At 37.4% G+C, this 23,376-nt stretch overlaps 3 protein-coding genes across 4 annotated transcripts in view; 1 reads left to right on the forward strand and 2 right to left on the reverse strand.

Moving 5' to 3' along the window:
- Positions 1-2,422: 2,422 nt before the first annotated feature.
- Positions 2,423-3,808, reverse strand: LOC108575289 (ras-related protein Rap-2a). Its single transcript, XM_017938048.1, has one exon. It carries the CDS (start codon positions 3,802-3,804, stop codon positions 3,259-3,261), a length of 546 nt encoding a protein of 181 aa, XP_017793537.1. The 5' UTR covers positions 3,805-3,808; the 3' UTR covers positions 2,423-3,258.
- A 767-nt stretch (positions 3,809-4,575) lies between these two features.
- On the forward strand, positions 4,576-13,493 carry LOC108575288 (phospholipid scramblase 1). Of its 2 annotated transcripts, none has more exons than XM_017938046.1 (7): positions 4,576-4,637; positions 7,638-7,781; positions 11,232-11,330; positions 11,400-11,617; positions 12,961-13,116; positions 13,203-13,364; positions 13,444-13,493. In XM_017938046.1, exons 2-7 carry the CDS (start codon positions 7,649-7,651, stop codon positions 13,483-13,485), a joined length of 810 nt encoding a protein of 269 aa, XP_017793535.1. In that variant the 5' UTR covers positions 4,576-4,637; positions 7,638-7,648; the 3' UTR covers positions 13,486-13,493. The 2 variants fall into 2 exon arrangements, with proteins under 2 accessions (XP_017793535.1, XP_017793536.1); XM_017938047.1 differs by lacking the exon at positions 4,576-4,637 and adding an exon at positions 5,206-5,235.
- Positions 13,494-15,974: 2,481 nt separating this feature from the next.
- Positions 15,975-23,376, reverse strand: part of LOC108575314 (arginine kinase) — an 8,628-nt gene continuing 1,226 nt past the window's right edge. The window contains exons 2-5 of the mRNA XM_017938075.1: positions 22,862-23,368; positions 16,957-17,317; positions 16,484-16,858; positions 15,975-16,408 (exon numbers count right to left, since the gene is read on the reverse strand). Of these exons, the coding sequence (XP_017793564.1) occupies positions 16,061-16,408; positions 16,484-16,858; positions 16,957-17,317; positions 22,862-22,902 (1,125 nt within the window). The 5' untranslated portion in view covers positions 22,903-23,368 and the 3' untranslated portion in view covers positions 15,975-16,060. The remainder of the gene's footprint in view (positions 16,409-16,483; positions 16,859-16,956; positions 17,318-22,861; positions 23,369-23,376) is intronic.

The following is a 23,376-nucleotide window of genomic DNA, read 5'->3' on the forward strand; positions in this document are numbered from 1 at the left end:
GAGTATTTTCATTTTTATTTTTAACAAGATATGGGGAAAAAACAGGTGCATGATTTTAAATCGAAATTTTAAAACCGGTCATTTGACTGGGGCGTGGTACAGTTAGTGTTAATGCTCGATAGCTTTCCAAGTAAAGGACAGTTCTTTGTTATCGTTACTTTTTTTTTTTGGGTTTCTTTTCTTTTCTTTTCCCGTGTACAAAAGTTTCAGCGCATTCTTTAGAAAAATATTCTTAAAACGCGATCTCGCGTTGGAGAAACGTGTGCGTTACATTCAGAAGCGATACAAATATAGAAACTTCTTTTTTCCTTTATTCCGTTTTCGTGCATCAGAGTGTATATAATACTTAGAAAGCTATCCCGTGGGCAGTCAATGAGTGTCCTTACATTTCCTCCTTTTTTCTTCTTCCCCCCTCCTCCCAACTTTACTCTCTCTTTCTTTTCTTTTTCGCATTATTTTTTCCTTTTTGCCAATCTATGGTTTTCGCGAAGCACAAAAAACCCAGGAGGGCGAAAAAACGTAACGATAATAGAGCGAGAGCGATTACACGTTTCACAAAGAGGCCCTTTGATTCGCCGTTGAAAGGCTTTTATACGCGGTTATTATCGTCGTCTTTTAATAGAAAAACTGCGGTTATAATCTACGGGATCACAGCGAGACTATGAATTTTCCGAGTGATAAAATAGAGGATACGAATAATTATATCTGTTGCTCCCCCCCCTTTTTCCTTTTCTTTTCTTTCTTCCTTGCCTGTTTATATACTTGAGTACAGTAACGAAATGGATGGCCGATTCGCTACGTCGGTATACGCTTCACCAATCTTAAACTGACGAAACGTATTAGCACCCTTCATTAGTCGAATGCGCGAGGGTATCTCGAATTTTCTCTCTCTCTCTCTCTCTCCCTCTCTCTCTATTTTGAGTACTTTTCTTCATCGTCACATTTAACCTACAAATTAATTTTAACGAATATTATAAACATTAATATTTTGGAATGAAAATACAAAGAAAAGTAAAAAATAACCTTTAGCCTATACGAAACTAATCTAACGAAAATTAATGAACTTAATTCAAAATTTTTTAATCTTTTAACAAATTTATAATGCTCTACGATGTCAGAGAGAAAAATACCCAGCCACGCATATTCGCTACGAAATGACGTTTCTAAAAGTGCACCGACAATTGGAGAGAACGAATTAAATGTACGATCGATAACACCTCCCAAGAATTCTGTATCGTTTGACTCCGTTTTTTCTTTTTCTTTTTCTTCTAACTACCAATGATAGAAATACTGTACATCAGTTCGTTTGAAACTTTTCAGTTCGACAATACGGTCCACCGATATGTTCGAACCGGGAAGCGGTATCGCTCGTGTACAATTCAACATTCGTAATCGATCCGAAAGACAGGTAATTGAGACGAACAAGTAGATATTATACAAACTATAAATACACGTTTTTTTGTTTTTTTCTTTTCGTGAAATTAGAATTAAGATCCTTCGGTTAAACTCATAAAAAAAAGAGAAGATAATCGATCGAACAACCCTTATTTTTTGTTAAGGTACGTCGTGCAGCGATCACACGGAAATTAATGACTTTGATGGTGACGTTAAATAATAACATATCGAGCTAATGTAATGACTGTTATGGTATAAAAGCGGTATTTAACATCGGATAATATGATTTTTGATCACACGAGAAAAATTACACACGACCTACTACTACTTATAAGGGAGTCCATTGCTTCTTTTTTTTTCTTCTTTTACATGTATTTGTTTATATTCACGAACTCAATGATAATCGATTTTCGAAAGGAGATTTTTTGTTCGTACAAAGCAATGGATATATTGGATTATTATTATTATTACGAGTACCACATACGTATTTTGCAGTTGAAGGGATCAATGTACCAGCAAGCCTTTGTGAAAACACACATCTCAAAGTTTCACCTCCTCTTGCTGGTTTAAAATTGGCTATAAAACTTTTTGGAATTGTATAAAGATCTTGTATTTTTGTTTCTATTATACACACTTTACCATATAAATCCTATAATTATGTTTACGATTGATGTTATGCACTAATGTTCTTCTGTAATATTACTGTAATCTCCTTTCTTCCTCATTCCTTTCATTGCTCTTCATTATGCCTTGACTGATTCAAGCATTGGATGTTATGCTTTGGATTCCTATTCTGATCAAGGTAATCCTTATTGAAATAGGAATACAGACAATATGTGGTATGCAATGGAATTATATTGAAATCTGATGAGAACACAACTGTTCAAATATCATGGTCTCAAATATAAAATTCTACCCATTGACCACCATTTTCAATACTCCATGTTCATCTTAATAAAATGTATTTCTACTATTAGAACTGTACAATCAATACCAATACCATTAACGACACACCATTTAAGCCCTCTATACAAAGTATTCTTTACTGCAGCCTCTGACAATTGAGCATAGGTAATATATCGTTAATGGAAATCATTGCACAATGTGTCTAAGACCATCTGTCTTCTTCCCAATTTTTGTCTGTACATTGTAAACAACATTTACTTCAATGCTTCAAATTCTTTTCACTATTTCAAATGGCTGACCACCACAGTGATTCCTTCAATATCTGCAAATAGCTTGGATGCTTCGTCAATCAGCATCTAACCTACGAGTAATAGAGGTTCATGGACTGAAACAAATACGCAACAGGTGCTTGTTTTTAGATTGAGCAGAAAGCTAGACATATCAAGTTTGGTTTTGCTGTCAACAAGTAACAACTACCACAGGGCAGTTCTATTATCACCCTTGACGTTATCTGTGTCCTTCCCTATTCTTCTTTGCTATTCCCCTCTCTCACTCTTTCTCTTTCGAGTATTGGTCCTTTGCTGACGGAGTTACTTCTTTCATTGCCCACTTACATCTATTATTATATATTACAATAATATTACACATAATACTATCCATGTATATTAAAATATTTAACAGCCGGCCGAACAGCAGGCTGTGATTTTCCAATAGAAAAAGAACCAAGAGACGGCATGAGTCTTTGACGTATTCAAATTCACAAAAATCCAGGGTACGATCGTAATATTAGTCTTACAGATTGGCGATTTCACAGCACAAGCCCAGGGTTGAGCCTAAGAGAGAGAGCGTAGCCACTGAATGAATAAATTTCACCCAGTGTACTGCGATCAGCCACTATATGCGTGTTCCTTTACCTAACATGGCTTGGTTAGCCTGGTTCAGGATTTTGATTAATTATTAGAGGACGCTGCAACAGCAGTAGCTCTTCTTCTCTTTCTCAGGGCTGAAGTTCATCTCGCGTACAATTTCCGCAAATACTTCGTTGACGTTCGTGCGACTCTTTGCGGATGCTTCAACGAATGGACAGCCCCAAATTTGTGCCAAAGCATTACCCTCGGCGGTATCCACTTCACGTTGATGTTCCAAATCGACTTTGTTCGCGACAAGCAACACCGGCACCCTCTCAGTACCTTTGACGCGTGTTATCAATTCCTTCATTGTCTTGATATCTTGGAAAGTCTGATGATTCGTCAGACTATAAACGACGACGAAGCCTTGACCGTTCTTTATATAAAGATCGCGCATACTCGCGAATTGTTCGGTACCGGCAGTATCGAGGATCTCGAGTACACACGGCGAGTTGTCTACCTCGATCTCTTTTCGATAAAAGTCCTCGATTGTCGGATCGTACTTCTCCATGAAACATCCCGAAACAAATTGCACGGTAAGTGCACTCTTGCCTACCCCGCCCGAGCCGAGGACGACTACCTTGAACTCGCGCATCTCTTTGGCAGTTCGCCTCCGTCTCCTCCTCCTCCTCCTCCTCGACGTGTCCAGGACCGAGAGGAAGGCTCTCTCTCTCGAGTACCTAGCCGATTATCGTTGCACGTTTGTTCCTTCTCGAACACAAGAGAATCGACTGCCGCTACTACTAACTCCGTTCTCGTATTCTTGTAACAAGCGCGTACAAACGTGAACAGTTCTTATTGCCGAACAAAGGCATTGATGATGTTACTGGACGATAGATCGTGCACAAGATTTCACCGTAATCGAAACGTAGCCGTTCTTAAGACCCGAACAAGACATGACAGCACCGTATTCGCACTCTCTGTCACACACCGCAGTCCCCTGGCGACGTTCGCCTGGCCTGCCTCCTTCCTGTCTTTCCTCTACCCCTCACTTCTTCCCTAGGTCTGACGTGCGTGACGCCATCTTATCACACTTGGATTTTCTTTCAACCTCCTGCATGAACATCGAGCACTGTCTCTATCGTAACGACTTGCCACTAGTTTACGCGCACCCAATATATATCTTTCCAACACTTATCACGTAGGATCCAAAATCGAGTTTTAAGACGTGTTTCCAAATTTTCCAGCGTTCCTTCTTTTTCCTCCGTCAGACCGTTCTATGATTGGTGAATACCGATCGAGTTGGAAAAGCCGGACGAATGGCAGCACTGGACGAGGAGACTGACGTTAGCTCTTTCTTTGTGTAGGCCCCATACCCGAGGAAAATAGTAAGAGAGGAATCACGGAAACTCCCTTTACCGGATGCAAGTGTCATTCTCTTATCTTCCAGACAGCACTATCCACGACCTCGACGCTCCCAAGCGTTCAGTGAGTTTTATTAATATTATCAAACATTCCTTAAAATCATGCTTGATCCAGATACATCTAATTTTTTTTTTTTTCTTAAATATTACAACACATCGCCCCATATATCGTTAAGATGTTCTATTAACAACAATGACTTCAGATGTTCAAGAATTGTCATTGTTATTTATTAGCAAAATTCACCTAAATTGCATTTCATTTAATAACATTCAAACGGAAATGCGACGTTAACCCAAAGCAAGAATCAAGACTCGTATGATTCATTGGATACAAATTACTCTTCGTTGTTAATGTTTGCAATGTTAATCTGTCGTTTTCGTAAGGAAGCGATCGTATTGAGTCATTGAGCGTCATAGAATGTATTGTTGGACTGTACGAAATTTCCCACTACATGAGAACACTGCATAAACGTGATTCCTTAAAATAGATCAATAAAGAAAAATCTGAGTAGACGTGCGTAACTAGAAAATTTGATTTTTCTCAAGTGTATTTTTTTCACGTATTTCTGTCGAGCATTCCTTTTCTTTCCCGTGTCGAGAAAAAAAAGTACAGAAGAAAAACGAGAGAGAGAGTGGGAAGGAGAGAGAACAAGAAGCAACACGTAAGTTCTATGTTTCGTTTTCCACCATCAAAAGGGCGTAACCATGCTTTTCTGAAAAACCGGAAGCGCATGTTGCCACCGTATCTTGCGGTTTACACAGGCCTCCCAATTCTTTTGTATTGGTGTGCTGTATAGATACGTCATTCCAGCAGTCACGACACTGACGACCTTGTGGTATGCGAACGCAGACACATGTGAGACACGATGACATCATCTGATGAAAGTGTACATAACTGAACAATGCATCACTTTACGTAGTATTTGGTGACGAACGGTGGTAATTAGTCAGTGAGGGCTAATTCTCATTGATCTTTCGTGAAATCACGTACCTTTTCGATTTAACAAAATTTTTTTATCAAACAAGGAAATTGTCTATGTATATATTAACCAACATTAACTGAATCGTTTCAAATAAATCATCACGAAATTCTATTTGCAAGATAATAAATTATATTCTACTAAACATTTTTGTAAATTTATAGTAATATATCTCATGAATATTAACATCTGTTAAAATAATAAATAAGCAAATTGGAAGATAGAATGGGCAAACAATTTTAATTACATGAACGAGTAAATGGAATGATATACTTGAAGATAGCGTTGAATCAGCTGTCGTTGGACGTACAGAACAATGCATATGGTTCTCGCAATGCACGTGCACTTATCGCCATGCTTATCCATGGTTTTCAGTGTCATTAATTGGGACAACACTGAAACTTCATTGCCGCCTTCAATCGTGTAACGTTAATTCGTATAATTTTCGTCGTTCCTGATTCCATGTTCGTTCGTTCACCGGGAAAAGCGTAATCAGTGCGTGTTACGAGTGCGCATTGGGAAAAAAATCGCACGAACGAAAAGTTATCGAGGTTGTTCGCAATAAACGAGGAAACCGTCGATTAGGCCTCATGAGACCTAATTCAAGGCTATTAAAAAGTAGTGCATACAATGAGGTGGAAACTAGTTTAAGGTGTCACTTTTTTTTTCGATCCACAATAAACTTTTCTACGTATGTACACGTTTACGGCACATTTACTTTACCGACTAATATTTCCCTTCTTTTTTTTTACAAGAATATTAATTACTTGATTATCTCATTCTTCGATGTTACTAAAATTAATGAAACATAAGAATTAAAAAGAATTTCAATTTATCTAACATGAAAGCTGTGCATATTTCCGCAAATACATCCATTGTATCGATGAAATGTACATAACCTAAACAGATTATATAAAAGTGAAAATATAGACATTGAAAAAAATATACAGTATGTTTCATGTAAACTGTTACGAACTGTTAACTTGGACATTATTAGGAACAGTGACAAAATGCTTTTTTGATATACAGTGGTTTATGTGGGCCTCTCGTGAGATATCTTCAGGGGGGCCAACAGTGAAACCCCCTGCATCCCACGAAATGCCCTCGTGTATAAATAAATGCTGAAAAAGAATTTAGTCGCTATCTTTAATAGTTCCCGAGATAACAGCTTGTAATACTTAATATGGAACACCCTGTACATGCGGTAACGAAAAGATGATGAAATGCATTTTATTGACACATGAATAATGGTAGAAACAGATTTCTACAATGTCACGCAGTTTATTCTTAATTGAATATATAATAGTATAGTTTATGCTACGATGGAATTGGTATATAGTCAGTAACATTCGTGCAAGTTATCGATCATAGACATATCGAGAGACAAAGGATTGTTATCAATAAAAAAACCTCGAGTTATCGGTTATAGTTCATATAGTTCATATCCTCACGTAAGTTACAACGACCTTTACGAGCGGACAATGACCTGAGCATTTCAATAACATAAACAGTGTTACGATTAGAGTTTCGTCACCGCACGATCTTTTTGGTAACTAATTTCTAGTGCAACTGCTCTGTAGATAAGGAAGAAAGTCGTACAGAGACTGTTACCGATCGACAAACTCTACAAACATAACCTAAATACCAAAACAAAAGTAAATAAAGCTAAGAGAAAATTGTTTGACTCTCAATTTTTATGCAGAATCATATCGTTCAGCTTGTATATAGTACAGTAAGTTTTTCAAATGTTTCAGCTCAAACAATTAGCTCAAATGCACATGAACCCTCAAAGATGCACTTTCCTTTTTAATAGAAATACCTACTATATCAAACATTTAGAATGCCGTAATCTTGGTGTCATTGAACTTTGAAAGAATTCGAATATGTTCAACTTCTTTCTTTGTTAAAGCAATGGAGTTTATAAACATGAAATTCGACTGAAATATACGATCATATTTTTTAAAACATGAAAGTAACAGAATTCTTTAAGTATTCATGAATTCATATTGCATTATTCTTTAATCATTAACATAAATGAAATATGAAATTCTTATCATAAACGGACGAAATAATTTTGGATTTAGACAAGAGAAACATGACTTCTCCGTATGCTGTACCACCGTCGCCATTTCCGACAATGCAACCTATTGCAACTGCACCACCACCTAGTGCATTTCCGATGCCGCAACCTGGAATGCCACAACCCGGAATACCAATGGTACAGCAAGGTAGAATATTAATACGTTTTCTATATTCATTTATTTTTATTAGGTCAACAGAGAAGTTCGTGTCGATTTTTACATCGCATTTTAAACTGATATCGTACACATACTTTTAAACAAATGTAAATTGCAAAAATACTTTTGTCACTTACTTGATTCAAATGTACTTGAGTAATACGTTCAGAACTTTCTTCGTCTTTTAAACAAAAATATTTTCCTTACTTTTTCAAACACTAAGAACACTTATACACTAAGAACTGGTCTCTAAACTGTTTGCAAATAGTCTGGCCAAGCCTAATGTTCATTTTATCGTTGTTTGTTTAGAAAGCATACCGTGAAGAATGTAAATGTTAATTTTTGCTAGGCTTATGATTATACCACTCGTTTACGAATGTACAACTATATGTTTGTATGTTTATGACGTTTGTGAAGAATTTTCCTGTGAAAAGGTTTCTAATGACTACTTCAGTGCAATATAAAAATAATGCCTACGTCACTCATTATTTTACGAATTTATATTCCTTATCAGATTCCGTCAAGATTATTTGTTAAATATCGCGTCCTTGATATCTCCAAGCTTTGTTTGTACTTCTGATAATTATAGATTGATTCTTAAATACACGTGTACTTAAATAACATCGTGAAAAAACAAATTGTAACATTCCCATTATCGATGTCTAGTAGAAATAACGATAACGAAGTATCCTACATATATCAGTCGCCGTGTTTATAACTTCGAATTTTACAAGGTAGTAGTATAATAAATAAAAGAAAATTATTAAATTTTTACTGGAATGATTGCAAAAAGAAAAATAAATAATCTTTATTCATACATATAAACACTCTAATGAATCATCGTGTGACAGATGAAGTTAAGAAAAGTATGAAATACGCGACAAAGGAAAACCTTCTATGTACATTCTTTTAACTTCCTGAATATGTATTTTCGAAAACTTCTTCAGTGCCTAGGTAGGTACGTACTTCGGTACCGAAATTATCACTCTCTACTATCATACTATCTGAGTTCGTAGTACGAGAAGAGAGGCTCGTAAACGAGACACGATACAGCCGCTGTTTGCCAAGTGACGATCAGTAAGTAGATAATAGTCGTCTTCGTTGATGGAAGCGTCACGTATGCTGGATAAGTGACATCCAGTTTCGTGTTCTCGTTGCTCGTCTCGCCCTCTTATCGGCAGTAAATATTACTCGTGCATCGGAAAATCGATCGAGATTGACGTCTGAATCCTTGTTCGAGAAATATGTCGTGAATCAAGTTTATCCGTAATCAATATGTGCGTCACCGCTCTAAATTATCAATATTGTTCGTGATCTATGGTAAAACGTACCGTGTAAACATCGATGTGCCATTCTACGTCAATGCTTACCATCAGGGCCTTCTCTTTTTTCATGATAAATTCGTACAATAAGCCAGAGAGTAATTATGACTGTTTGCATAAGTGACGAATGGAAATTCGATAATATGGAAATTCTAATTGGTTGAACGATATTAAAGTGGTGTCATGATAAGGTAATCAATGCTGACGGTATCGATATCCCGGTCGAATATCAGTTTTCGATCTTTGGTTACGGATGAATGTAAGAAATTGTCGTTAGAGTCAGAGTTGCTAGGCGATTATTACACTTGGTGTTTCTGTACAAACGCAGCCCCTGTGATATAGAAATCACGCGCATAACGAGGCTTCTTTTTATTATCGTCTTGACACATATTTTTTTTCCTCATGATTTCACGATGTTAATAGTCGCGTGGAAATAAAATCGTCAGAGAGAGAAACGCTGTTCGCGCCAAAAGTACGGTTTGCAAACGGCGACAGTTACGATTCGTTACGAATGCATTTACCCTCGCTCTAACTTTTGTCGAAAAGTGTGGTGCCGGTAAAGAAATATTTTTCTTTTGGGAAAAAGGAGAAGGAGTTGTTTCGTTTGAATGAAAGTATTCAATGCATTCTTACCGACGGTCGAGTGAAATGACAGTGGTGAAGTGCGGTTGCATGTTAAGGTGATTCACGTATAATTAACGGTGTGCAAAGATTAAATGATATTCTGGCCAATTTACGAAACGGCGCGTTCAGCCGGACGTGCGTCGGCGGATCGACAATTTGCTACTGACGAAGGGCTGTAATCATGTTCCATAAAATCTCGCTTCACGTCGCGTAGACCTTCAATTTTGTTGTTCCTTTTTTCTAGATACGACGTTCGGAATGTGAAATTTCGCCAATCATTCGCAGTACTGTTAATTGTTCGTTTCAATTGCACGAAGGAAACAAAAAATATATAGTCAAGCATTTGGCAGAATAGTTCTAGGAATGGAAGCTTAGGAAAATTTGCTACTTCGCATATTTTTCTCTTCCAAAAATAATACAAAGATAACATTGAAATCGTTCTAAGATAACTTCTAATTAATTACACCAGTTAATTACTTTATTATCCATATTGACCGGCTAGTTGTTTTCTTCCCCTTTTCCTTATTTTGTAAAATAAAATATCGCCAGGAAATGTGTGTATGTGTAGTAGCGATAAATAAGAGACAAGTATGTTAGGGCGAAGATTCAGATTATTCTGAAACGCCATATTGAACAGTTTCGTCCCAACGAAGGCACTTATTGTTTTCTTTATCTACAAAGATAGCACGAAACTGCGGACCGGTCTAAGGAAGTAAATCTGTCCCTGGAAAGGTACACAAGTTTTATCATTTTGCTGAGGAGGAGGCGAAACTTGAGAAAACAACTGATCGTTAGTGCATCAAGTGCTGCCAATGCACCGGTACACTACGTATAATGCGGGTTCAGTGATGTTTGTTCATGTGCCGAATAAATTTATAGGTACATTATAAGTACTTTCGCGTGTTGAAACGTACGTGAAATATGAGAAAAAATTAGAGAAGAATAATATTGAAAAATTTAAACCTATATTATTGAACGATACATTTTTCAAGTTTCTAAATTAATTATGAGATATTACGAGTGAATTTCCTCTGTGAAAAAAAAAGTACGTGGTATGCGTGTATGATGGAGTCTGAATACTTTGAAACTTGCTGGACGACAAAGATACAACAAATTCGAAGACGGTTTCGCACTTTATTCAGAGACACGTTAGAGAGATATCGATCAAAGAGGAAGGGCTATACCAGATTTCTCACGGACGAGGAAAAGAGGTGACTCTATATCACACGCTCGGCTACTGATTAAGTAACACGAAAATAAATTTAACGGGCTCTTTGATCTGATAATTTGTAAATAAATCTGAAACGGAAATTTGACGGTTATAAATTTTGTGAAAACGATGATTACGATTTAAAATGAACATTTGGGTTTAAATTTAAATAGGAATTTAATGTTAAAATTTCATGTTCAAATTTAAATTGAAAATATTTAAAACATACTCAACTTTTCTAATTAACGGATAAAACATTTGTTTTCAATATATTTTTCACTTTAGGTGGCTGGTTACCGCCGAATACGACTTGTCCACCCGGCTTGGAATACCTTATGGCCCTTGATCATCTATTTGTACAACAAAAAATCGAATTAATCGAAGGTTCTTTATACTTTTTAGAATTTTAAATATTATTTATGGTGTACCAATGAATTGATTGAATAATTACAGCCTTCACCGGATGGGAGTCTAAAAACAAATATACCGTAATGAGTATCAGAGGAGAGACAATATATTATGTGGCAGAACAATCAGGAATATGCGCACGTTTGTGTATGGGCTCGTACCGTAGTTGTGAATTTCACGTGTTCGACAGTAACCGAAGAGAAATCCTGCGTATGGTTCGACCATGCAGGTGTGCAAGTTGCTGTTGCCCTTGCTGTTTGCAGGTATGTTTCCTTTTTTCATGCCAAAAGAATTTACGAAGTAACAATCGAACACGTAGCGGTTGTCGGAACTGCCAACATGGCGGGACAACTTATCGATTCTCAGACTTTGTATGCATCTTCTTATCTCAAACGTTAACCTTGACGCAACACGTTCTTTTCAAATTCTATTTCTTCTCTTTACTTTTTGATAAAAAAAATATTCTTTCAGCTTACGGACAAAATTAATTACTACCATAACCTTGTAATATCTTATTTTGCAATGTTACATCGTTTGATCGATCGAAAGATTCATCGCTTTTTTTTCGATCGCATAATTTGGTTTCTCTAGTTTATTCCCCTGTTCAGTAGCCGCGTTTTATTTTCCCTTCGCAGTTGTACGGTACAACCATATTTCACTTGACAGAGTCACGTAGGTAGTCAATCGGTTCATGAAGGACACGTCCGCCGGCCGCGTTACCGTAATTGACTCTTTATTTATGGCGGCCAATAGACACGGCTCGCAAAACGTTCGGCGGAGTTTCTCGAACATGCGGCGCACACAACGCGCGAACCTTCTTCACACGTGCGCACCATCTGCGGCGATTACCTTTGACGAAAAGTTATTCGGTCCATTAGAAAAGCTGGTCACGATCGATACTCTTTGACCAACGCCGCTCGTCGTCGCTTTCGGACGCGTTGTTCGACTCATAGTGAAGGACCCCCATTATTCGATCCCTAGTACGAGAACAGTTGCAAACAAACCCTTTGGCAAACATTGTCCCTAGTACGAATGTTTTTGGACATGTTGCGTCTGCATAAGACGAACGTTCGATTGATTCATCGATTTTACGGGGAGGCAATTGCACGTAGTTTCGATGCAATTTTGTTTGCAAAAGAAACTCCTTTCTGCTGTGAAAAACGTTCGCAGAAAAGTTAACGTGCAATATCTAAGTTTCACTCACGATAAAAGGTAGCAGCTTAAATTCGATCCACCGTATCGAGCGGTTGATGTATTCAGATTTCTGCGCATCTCCGTTGCGCAACACATGACTAACAGAACCGATAGCCGGCCATCGTGCTGAATAAGCTTTTTCTCACGTTCTTTATGCATGCGAATTCTTTGAATTGGATCTATGAATAGCAACGTATAGATTTTTTTTCCAAAGGGGGCATTGACCGCGGGTATTATTCGTTCAAATTTAAATCAGGCACGATTGATTGTCTTCTTAGCAATTTTAAGGAGTTGCTCGTATGGATAGAGGCTTGAAGTTGCCGCTACTGTACTTGCCCGTGCGTGTGATCGTCGATAAAGAAGTTATCTCGTTTCACGATCGTGTTCGAATAATTCATTAATTTGTTTTCAGAAATTAGAAGTATATTCTGGTGATACGTTGCTTGGTACAGTATCACAAAGTTGGAGTCTTTGGAGACCCTGGTTTTCCATTGAGGATGCGACCGGAGAAACTGTTTTAGTTATAAAAGGACCCTGGTTCCGATTTTGCGTAGACGTAACATTTAAAGTATGTAGAATACCAACTGTAATATATAGAATCCGAAACTAGTATAAATATTATTTAATTAGTGACTTGTTTTTCTTTCTTTATAGATAAAGTCTGCAGATGGAACACATAGGATTGGTGAAATTAAAAAAGAATGGAGTGGAATGGGTAGAGAAATATTCACGGACTCCGACAATTTCGGTATGAACTTCCCTCTGGATCTAGATGTTAAGATTAAGGCTGTTTTACTTGGAGCCTGTCTTCTAATTGTACGTGCATTTTTATATTCATTTTCTCAAATATTATTATTGATAAATTTATTGACATATTTATAAATATATGTTTCAGGACTTCATGTATTTCGAACAAAAAGGGAAGAGTAATTTATAGAATTTGTAAAATAGTTAAAAAAAGTATTTTTTTGCAGATCTGAGATTACTAGATTATTTTTGTGGTTTGCTATAAAATGACATTATTCAGTAATCAATGGGCATCACTATGGGTTTTCTAACGCATTAAAATTCGCCATATTTTTTATATTCTTCTATTAACTCGCAATACGCATAATTATTGTTAACGAGTGTCGTACGCAAGTGCTATTGCGTAAATATTGCGTATAAAATACGTATCCTTTTATGAAGTATATCTGACAATTGATACTCACGAGTGTTCTGGATCTTCCGAGCCTATACATTCTTCTACTACCGTTAAAAGGCTGACGTATCTCAAGTGTCATGAGCACAAGCTGTTTTTGTTGTACAAACTGCTATATTATTAAGTCTTGAATTCATTTTACTGTGTAACTAATGTAATTATATCTTAAAATCTTTTGTAAATACTTTTTTTTCTGATACTTTGTGTATTTTTAAAAGGCATTAATAATACCAACCATTCTTTGTATGTCATTATTCTTCCCATGATACCTTAATCATTTGAAAATTCATGAATATGTTCATGAAAATATTTAAGGATGATGTAACTATGTTTTAAGATTCATTTTATGATTATAATTTAAAGATACTATAAGAGGTGAGAGTGAAAAATGGACAAGAAAAAAGGAGCATAATGTGTGTCCTTTTATTTGTGTCTTAAACTTATGCTTTCATACATCTGATAGTGAAGCCATAACCGCCTCAACTGCAGCACTCTGCGTGCTATATCCGTCGCAGATGTTCTTGATTTGGGTAAAAAATGAGAATGCAAAAATAACATCATGCGTGTAACATCCTTTCATGCACACGTTGGAAAACGACCGTCGGTAATGCAGCGGGCATTGTATTCGTCGCGTTTCTTTTTAACACATCAAGAACCTGATTCGCGCACTAGATTTAGATTTCAAAACGGCGACTCGAATCTTTGTTGCAGTAATTGAGTTTCTCAGCAGTCGAGGGGGAGGATTTCTTTGTTCATTCTCAGGAAAAAAAAGTAATAAAATTTATATAAATTTTGACGTATATAAATCGTTTCAAAGTAACCTCACTTTTACGGGTTAAGTTTGTACTCAAATTAACGTTCCGAAAGAAGCTTTAAAGGATATCAAAGCGACAGCAGTTCAGATGTTGAATCGGACAATTAAAACTGGATAATGTAGTCTCGAAAAAATTCTCCTTGTCTTTCCATCAATACAAAGTCGTTCTCTATAATCATATCGAACGACACGGCGCGTTTTGACGAGAGCAAAAGAGCTTCTCGTGGCCAGGAAACAGTTCGAAAGGAGATCGATATTTCGTTTGAAACACCGTATAAAAAAACCAAGGCGTCCTCAATATGTTAAGCAGGAAGTTTTGCGATCCGTTCAATCAACGAAAACTTTACACACAACGATATAGTTATCTTTACCTCTTCGATAGACGCGTTTACAAACATCGATGAATTCTCGCGGGATAACACGGGGTGTAGATACAAGGATTACTTTTCGTAAACACTAACGTGACAGACGATAAAGCAAAGAAATACGGTCAGAGAAGAAACGATAAAGATAATAGAGAAAATGAAAGAATACTGCGTGTATTTTTTCTACATGCTGGATTACATGTCCTTAGAAAAAAAAAAAAAAACAGAAAGAAAGAAAACAGGGTGAAACGAAATCAAAATACTGTTGAAGATATAATAATGCGTATTATATGTAATGTATAATACAAGCTGCTCTTCTCTTTTTGTTTTGTTGTTTTTCTTCTTTGTTCATACGGATCGATAAAAAGGAACTTGAGTTAACGTAAGAGACAATAATAATAATATTAATAATAATGATATAACGATAATATTAATTAATAATAATAATAGTAATCATAACGCGTGTGTAGAAGGGAGAAAGGGACCGTAGAAACACGCGGAAGCTCACCGTTCGCGACAAGAATGCCAGACATTGAGTAAAAACTCAAAATATCTAATGATCTGATCTTTAGATCTCGACTAGGCTAGCTAGAGGTTTCTAGATTTCATTTTATCACGAATGGAGCTTCCGTCGCCTCTGTTTGGAACTCTAAGGACGCGCTTCTAGCTGCGTAGAAATGTCTTAGCACATCGAGGACCGGACAAAGACACTTACTTAAAATTAGGGGAGAGAAAAAATGTCCCCTTTTTTTTTTTAATTCCACGCGACAAAAAATGTACGTGGATTGAAAAATGCCCCATTGTTTTTTAGAAATCGTCTTTTCCTTTTTTTAGAATACAATTTTTCATTCCTTGATTTTTTCTTCCTCACATTCGGAAAGGTGTGAACAAACGATAATATACGTTTATACATTTGGTTAAATGTTTGCAACGTTCTTCGTGAATTCTCCTTCGAAACATGCTTTACTACATTCAGCTTGGCTCTTACAGGAAACAGTACGAATATTGAAGGTCTTTTATTTTGCTTTTCTCATTCCAAGGAGAAGATCCTCGATGTATCAAGAACGTCTAAAGGGCGAATAAAAGAGAGGGAAATGATTTCGCGTGATTGTTCTTGTCTCTTGCGCGCTTTTTAAAGTTCCTTCTCGAGTTTGATCAACTCGGCGATTCCGTCGTGCATCTCCTTCACAGCCTGGTATTCGGTCAGACCGAGACGTCGTTTGTTGGAGATGTCGTAGATGCCACCCTCGGCCTCAGTGTGCTCTCCGCGGGTACCACGGACCTGGAGGTTGAACTTTCCGGCAATCTCCTCGAGCTTCGTCCTATTGGCAGCCAGCTTGGGCAGCTTGATGTGCACTGAAGCACGGACTGTAGTACCCAGGTTAGTCGGGCAGAAGGTCAGGAAACCGAGACGGTCGTTGTGAGAGAACGGAACTCGTTTCTCAATCTCGTTCACGGCACTCACAAGACGACGATAGACCTACAAAGATTAAGAGGGTCAATTACATGAAACCTGATAAATTCTTTACTTCTATGATTTATTTTGTACATTTACCTGTCCAAGGTCACCACCCATTTGCATGGAGATGATACGGAGATGGTCCTCCTCATTGCACCAGACCAAGAAGGTCTTGGCGTCGTTGTGGAAAATACCACGGCCAGTGGGCCAGAAACGGCAAGCGTTAGCGGCCTGCAAGAAACGGTCACCCTCCTTGAAGAGGAAGTGGTCGTCGATCAGTTTTTGCTGGATCTCTTTGCTCATGCCGGTCAGAGGGTAGAAGGTTCCCTTCAGTTCACCCTCCAAACCGGACAGAGTGCTGGAGACTTTCTCTTCCATCTCCTTGTACTGGGCCTCGGTTAAGCAGGGGTTGAAGGGGTAGCCCTCCAAAGAACGACCGCATCTCACACGGGTGGAAACGATGAATTCACTCTAAAAATGTGAAGGATTAATTAGTACTTTGTATATATACATCTGCAATATTTTCGGAAGTGAAATTTCCTATTGTATACATTATTTGCTATACTAACAGCAGGGTCAAGATTTCCAAGAGAATCAACGTCTCCGAAGTCCTTTGGTGGATGCTTGTCAGTCTTCTTGAAGCCACCATGGTAGTCCTCAATGATGGGGTCGAAGAGGTCAGCAAAAACTGTGTAGGACTCAGCATCAGGGGCATAGATACCAACACCAGAGTCCAAGTTCTCCACACCAGACTGGATCACATCAAGAAGGGTGGAGCCAAAGGATGTCTTCTTTGTCTTCAGTTGATCAAAGACCTCCTTGGTCAGATACTTCTTCAACAGGGACTTGCTGTCAGAGCCAGACACTTTGCTGAAGCCAGCTTCAAGTTTGTCCAAAACTGCCTGGTCCACCATGTTGCTGGATTTCTTGCTGCAAAAAAGATTGAAAATTATCATAAGTCAAGTATTCTATGGAAGAATCATTAAACATAAAAAAAAAACATTTAAAGTCTATGTTTTAATCTTTGATTTTATTCTCATTTTAAAATAGAGCAATGAATGGAATAATTTCTTCTATTTCTTTTTCTAATTCATTAATACAAGAATAAAACAATTAGTTAGAAGTTTGAAGAAAAAAATGAACTTAAAGATTTTTACAGATTTAGTTTAATTGCATTTTACATGAGACAGGAGAACACCAAATAAAATAGTAGAAATAGAAAAACCAATTTCTTTTTATTTGCAGTGAGGTGCATAATGGCTTTTATCTTAGTCAATAGATTGAAAATCAATTATACAGCGTGGGTAATCAAGTGACAATAATGCCGCTGAATTTCTTATCAAAGTCTTATCATGAGTATTACGGGCTTGTTTGTACGTATTATTTACATTAGATCGTATGTGATTAGTCATGAAACGATTGTCCGTTATCACGATGGAATACATTTCAAGATTTCAGCAGATCTGTGTATCGATAAAATATCTGTATACCACGCATTCGGCACTGAGCAAAATACAAAGTTCGCGCCACAGCTTTACACATTTTATTACTTCGTATCGAACACGGCTTAATAATTGCAGTTTTTTACGTAAATATCATAAAACGAAATAGAAACATCTTCAAGTTGCTGATACGCAACAAAATTTACAGCGCATACAGGAAACAAACATTCTTTGTCTAAACATCGAACCGTATTTTAAAAAAGTCTACTACCTTTCCCAAAAGCATTCTTGCATCCCTCAACGATAACTTTCCTTTGAGACACACTGTATATACAACGGTAAAACTTTTACGTAACATCACCCTCGCCACTATCCAACTTTTCCAACCCTTCACAATTGCAAAAAAAAAAAGGACTAATTAACGATCATGAGAACACGCTTCAACAAATTTCTCACACGCTCTACATAACAATTATTACAACGTAATACATAATCATAAAAAAAAATTATGGTGATTTTTAGAATATTTTTCAAACGTCTCAGAATCAATCGAAATATATATTTATGTAGAAGTAAATAGAAATGACTCTAGAATTGTTACGTTACCACGTTCCAAAGAGTTTGACAGTCTGTCGATCGACAGAATGATCGAGGAATCGGGCCAACGGTCGCGCCACGACATCCTTCGATGAGGAGAGGGCTTTAAGGAGTTTAAACGGGCCCAACATCGGTAATTCCACGAGCATCGCCACCTTGCCAGCGTTTTATGCGCAAAGGATTCATCGTTACTCGCGTTCTGCCGGTTATGATCGGAAAAGATGCCTGTAGGGCGCGGGGTCGAGAACGAGTATCGAATTACAGGCGTGAAGTTGGCAACGACAAAGTAGCAGAATTCGATACCATGGAAATATTTCCTTTTTCCTTCTGTTCTTTATAATCGCATTAATCGCGCTTACGTAATATAACGATATTAAAGATATAATCTTGATTGTTTAACAATTTCGTATATGATTTATCAGTTGAACAATTTGTTTTCATTAAATTGTTATGAATTTTCATGAATCATTGAAAACGATAGGAACGAACGTTCAATAAATTAAAAAGACGATAAAATATAACGTACGATGATGTTACATATTAATCAGATTTTTTTATCAGTGCCACGAACATTTTGCAAGGTGCCAGGTACACTGTTCAAAATAATTCAATCATTCATATTGTAATAGGTAGTTATAGAAATGTATAATTGCTTGAATCGATGAATCATTAATTACTTTGAGCGATGTACAATATTGTAACGGTCAGTGGTATAGGCGTGTCTTGTCATTGGTGCACATTTTTGGGACGGTTCACAAAATGCTTCGCTCGAACTTAACAGGAATAACATTTACTAACCACAGATATATTAATGTACAGATAAATACTGATAAAAGATACAGGAAGATATAGCAAAATTAAATTTGAAGATAAAAGGATTACACGAGCAATTTTAATGCTACTTTATGCTTGCTTTAAATGTGAAATTTATAATCTAATAGATAATAGTATTAATTTCTTTTTGGATTGCGACGTAAACAATATTGACTTTTTTAAAGATTAGAATAGAAAATGTTTCTTTTTCTTATCGGACAATTTTGATTAAAAATTGCTGAAACTGATTATATACTGCACTGATATATTGAAAATTTTTTTAATAATATTCTATATAATATAACATTCTTTTACGATTTTTCAGAAAAAGGTGCATAAAGTTTAAAACAACAGAACACTACGCTAAATAACACAGCACGTAACATACTTAATCTTTAATTACCATGTAATTAAACAAAAATGTTCAATTTTTTTGTTCTTTTTTACAGAATCAAGTAAGTTCGAGCGAGATTGCGGATTCGGTTGCCTTTCGAAAGAATTTGTGCCGGCAATACGTACTCGTCCTCGACGTTCGTTTCATCCAACGAATCGCATATGCTCAGCGACGTGCATACGCCCATTGTCGACGATTATGCGTCGATTATGCCTCGATTATCGCCTAGGGTTATGCGTCTATTTATAAGCGAGTCGAACAGTTAACGGTCGATCCTTTCTTTTTCTCTTTAGAAAAAACCTGTGCGCACCCGTAGCCGGCGAAGAAAAGACAGGCAGGCAGCCGCGTGTGTGTATAGTAACCGATGTCTCACTCGTGACGACGTCCGCCAGGATCAGGATGACGACGCGGCGATCTCATCGCGTGTTTTTCCTCGCTAACGTGAAAACAGACTCTCTCAGCTGAGATTCTTGTTCAACAACGAGACATCCAAGAGGATTTACATATATTCGTAATTGCGAATAGTCCTTAACGTTTAGAACATTTTCTCATATACAGGGTGTCTCAAAAGGAACGTTCGAATAAAAATTGTCAATGAAAAATAACTGAAAAATTTGTTTAAATTAAAATTATACTTTTAGTTCGTGAAAAGGACAATTGGAAAAAGTAGTATTGATGAATTTTTATGGAATGAGAATTTTACATAGTATAAATTAGTAAAAAAATTGAGGTTATGTTTCAAGTAATTGCACATTTCATCGTTTCTTTTTTATATTTGAAATATCAGTTGAGAGGTTTTAATTGAAAAACAAATTACTTTGCGTAATTTTTATATTATTCGAGCATCATTAGTGCAAATTGTGGAGAGAGGAAAAAATTGTTAGCTGCTTTGAAATGATTAACGCGGAGATGTATGTTGATTAAGCACGTTTTAATTTTGCAATCTTTTTTAATCTTCTTTTTACCACCCTGTATATGAGTCTGACAGATCTCTTGAATGAACTTCGTGCGCTACTGGAAGTGACGTGTTCATTTCAATTATCAGATAGCATCGTTGCTTGCGAATAGAGTTAACAGTAGTTGCGTTGAGCTTTCTGTTGCATCTCGCGTGCATATGATGAACCGCAAGCGATAAGTATCCTGTTAATTAATTCTCAGACGATTTCATTCGCAAATGCAACTTTGTACCCGAACGTAATTGAATTAAAATTTATCTTCACGCATTAAAGCACGAACAGAGTATTTTCGTAATATTAGCAGAGAGTCATGTTTAAGAAGAGTCTGAAATAAAGCGAGAAATTCTGGAACTTTGAAAACTGTTCTTTTTCACCAAAAAATCGCTCGCCAAAAACAATTCTCGAAATATTAATCACAGACAAAAGTAAAAATTTCCTATAGAATGGTAAATGAAATTTACAATAAAACGAGAAACTTCAAACTCTCAGAAGTCCATCAAAAACTAATTCTCGTTTCGAACAATACTTTGTTAAATATCACAGAAATCATATCAACTAGTAACCGCGCTCAATCTCTCTCAATTAAAAACAAAAAAAAAAAAGAAAAGAAAAAAAAACACTAGTAAAGTCCCCCAGAACATTTTCTAACGACCATTTCATTCTCCCCGAGGGTAACAATGGTAACGAGGGAGTCGAAGTGAACACACACAGGCCGATATATCGTGCGAAATGCAAATAAAATTTTTCAGTCGACCTGTTTCCCGTCCACGCCCCTGTGTAAGGGCAGAGGGTTAACCCTTTTGTGTGAACCAACAAGGGTAAGTCCCCGGGTTACTATAAACGTCGACTACTACTACAGTACACTCGCCGTCGTCCCTGTGTTCTTTTTATAAAGGACTTTAAGGGAACGTTCACGAACCGTGCGTATTCGATACTCGAAAGAAAGGAAGAAAAAAAACGTTTTCTAATTTGATGCCTCATCCTCTCCTCCGTTGCAACAATCGAAGCGGTTCGAAAAAATGGAAACAATCTCTCGCTTACCATGGTCGATAGGTAAGTTGCTCTTCGTGCTAAAGAGATCCGGAGATCGGATAGAGCGATGAATGAAACGTGGATAGAAGGTAAAACCGAAAGAGTGATTTCTAATGAATTTCTACTCGGCTAATGAAGCTATTCTCACCGGTTAATAGACGTTAAAAGTTTTAGTCGAGATGGGGGGGATTCCCGTTGGCCTGTGGGAAACTTGAGGGATAATGAAGTTCCGAGTAACTCGTGAGCGAGGTTTAACGATCGAGTAGTAGTGACGGGAGCTTCGATGACTCTTCCGCTGGCAAACAGTTAGAATCGAATGCCGAATTTTGATGATGAGAACGTGTTTTTTTTTTTTTTTAAATAATGATAACACACGTGTGGATGCAATTGTTATCCAATTTAAAGTGGATTTTCTCGGAGGTGAAATTTTCTACAGGATGATTCCCAAGTGCGTATTTTATTTATGAGTCACCCTGTATTAACAAGAATACATTATACATTTTATAAAATAATTCTGCAATATTCCTCGAAATCAGTCGCGATATAATTGATATTTCAATTAGTCAGATATCGTCGTTTCAGTAACAAACTTAGGAAACTGCAAAAACTGAATTTTTCAAGATAGGAGAGAGAAAACCACTTTGTCACATTTTATATTAATTGACAAAGTGGTTTTCTCTCTCCTCTCTTGGAAGAAAAATTCAATTTTTCCAATTCCGCAATTTTACCCACCGGAACGACAATACTTCACTTGCTACACACACTCTACAACCCCCTCCCCAAAGTGCTTTTAAAAGCACCAATTAAATCATACACACACTCCAACTCAGCTAGCAACGAATGAAAATGCAGCAGAAGAGTACAAACACACAGTCGAAATATTTCTCCGGCTCGATCAATAATCCACCGCAATACGTTAATCACGAGAGAGGCTAAATGAGTCATCGCACGAGTTCTTCCGATGCATCAATTACGAATTCCATGAATGTCTGATCTGACGTACTCCTACGTCACTAGGCGGGCACCGAGCCAAGTGACGTCACCAATGTGAACCACCGAACCGATTCACATATACGCACACATTTCTCACCCATACACGATTTCCCATAAACAAAAAAATTTCGAAAAAACAGTAACAACGATAATTCCACCTGATACAATAATTAGACAGAAGAAGCAAGAGAGTGAGAGAGTAAAAAAAAAAGAAACAAATATTCTTTACACGTTATATTCTACGTACTCGTCGTTCGACGTGCTATCCTTCGAGGTACATCCGCCCATGACGACGACCACGACGACGATGACGACGCCCCGACGAGAGAGAGACAGCGAGTAAAAGAGAGACAGACAGAGTGTGTTCACCTCCCCGATTAATCGAACTTCACCTCTTCACCACGTTCTCTCCTTGCCCCACGTCCTCGAGGAGGATCTTCGAGACCGGAAGTTCACGGGGGAACAAGAGGGTGCGCGCGTGTGGCTTGGCGCGGCGCGGCGGCACACCTCCTCTCACCAAGAGGCAAGATGGACGGAAAACGAACGCGTGTTCCCGACTAGGAACACGCTATAGCCGGTTGTACGGCGTGTGCGTTTCGAAGCACTTCCGGTTGTCCTTGGGGTAGTCACCCCCTGGCAAAGTGTCAAAGGTCGACCGGCCGAGTGTGTCTTTCTGGTCGTTGTCCCCTCTTTCACGGGAACTCTCTCCTCGTTCGTGTCGTGTGTCGTTTATTGTTGATTCACGAAAAACTTCCTGATAAA

Source organism: Habropoda laboriosa, unplaced genomic scaffold, assembly GCF_001263275.1.
Source record: "Habropoda laboriosa isolate 0110345459 unplaced genomic scaffold, ASM126327v1 scaffold244, whole genome shotgun sequence".
Lineage (NCBI taxonomy): Eukaryota > Metazoa > Arthropoda > Insecta > Hymenoptera > Apidae > Habropoda > Habropoda laboriosa.

Coding starts and splice junctions, on each gene's coding strand:
- LOC108575289 (XM_017938048.1), bottom strand. CDS start 3,804: ATGCGCGAGTTCAAGGTAGTCGTCCTCGGCTCGGGCGGGGTAGGCAAG.
- LOC108575288 (XM_017938046.1), top strand. CDS start 7,649: ATGACTTCTCCGTATGCTGTACCACCGTCGCCATTTCCGACAATGCAA. Junction 11,618..12,960: donor GTTGCCCTTGCTGTTTGCAG/GTATGTTTCCTT, acceptor ATTTGTTTTCAG/AAATTAGAAGTATATTCTGG. Junction 13,117..13,202: donor GCGTAGACGTAACATTTAAA/GTATGTAGAATA, acceptor CTTTCTTTATAG/ATAAAGTCTGCAGATGGAAC.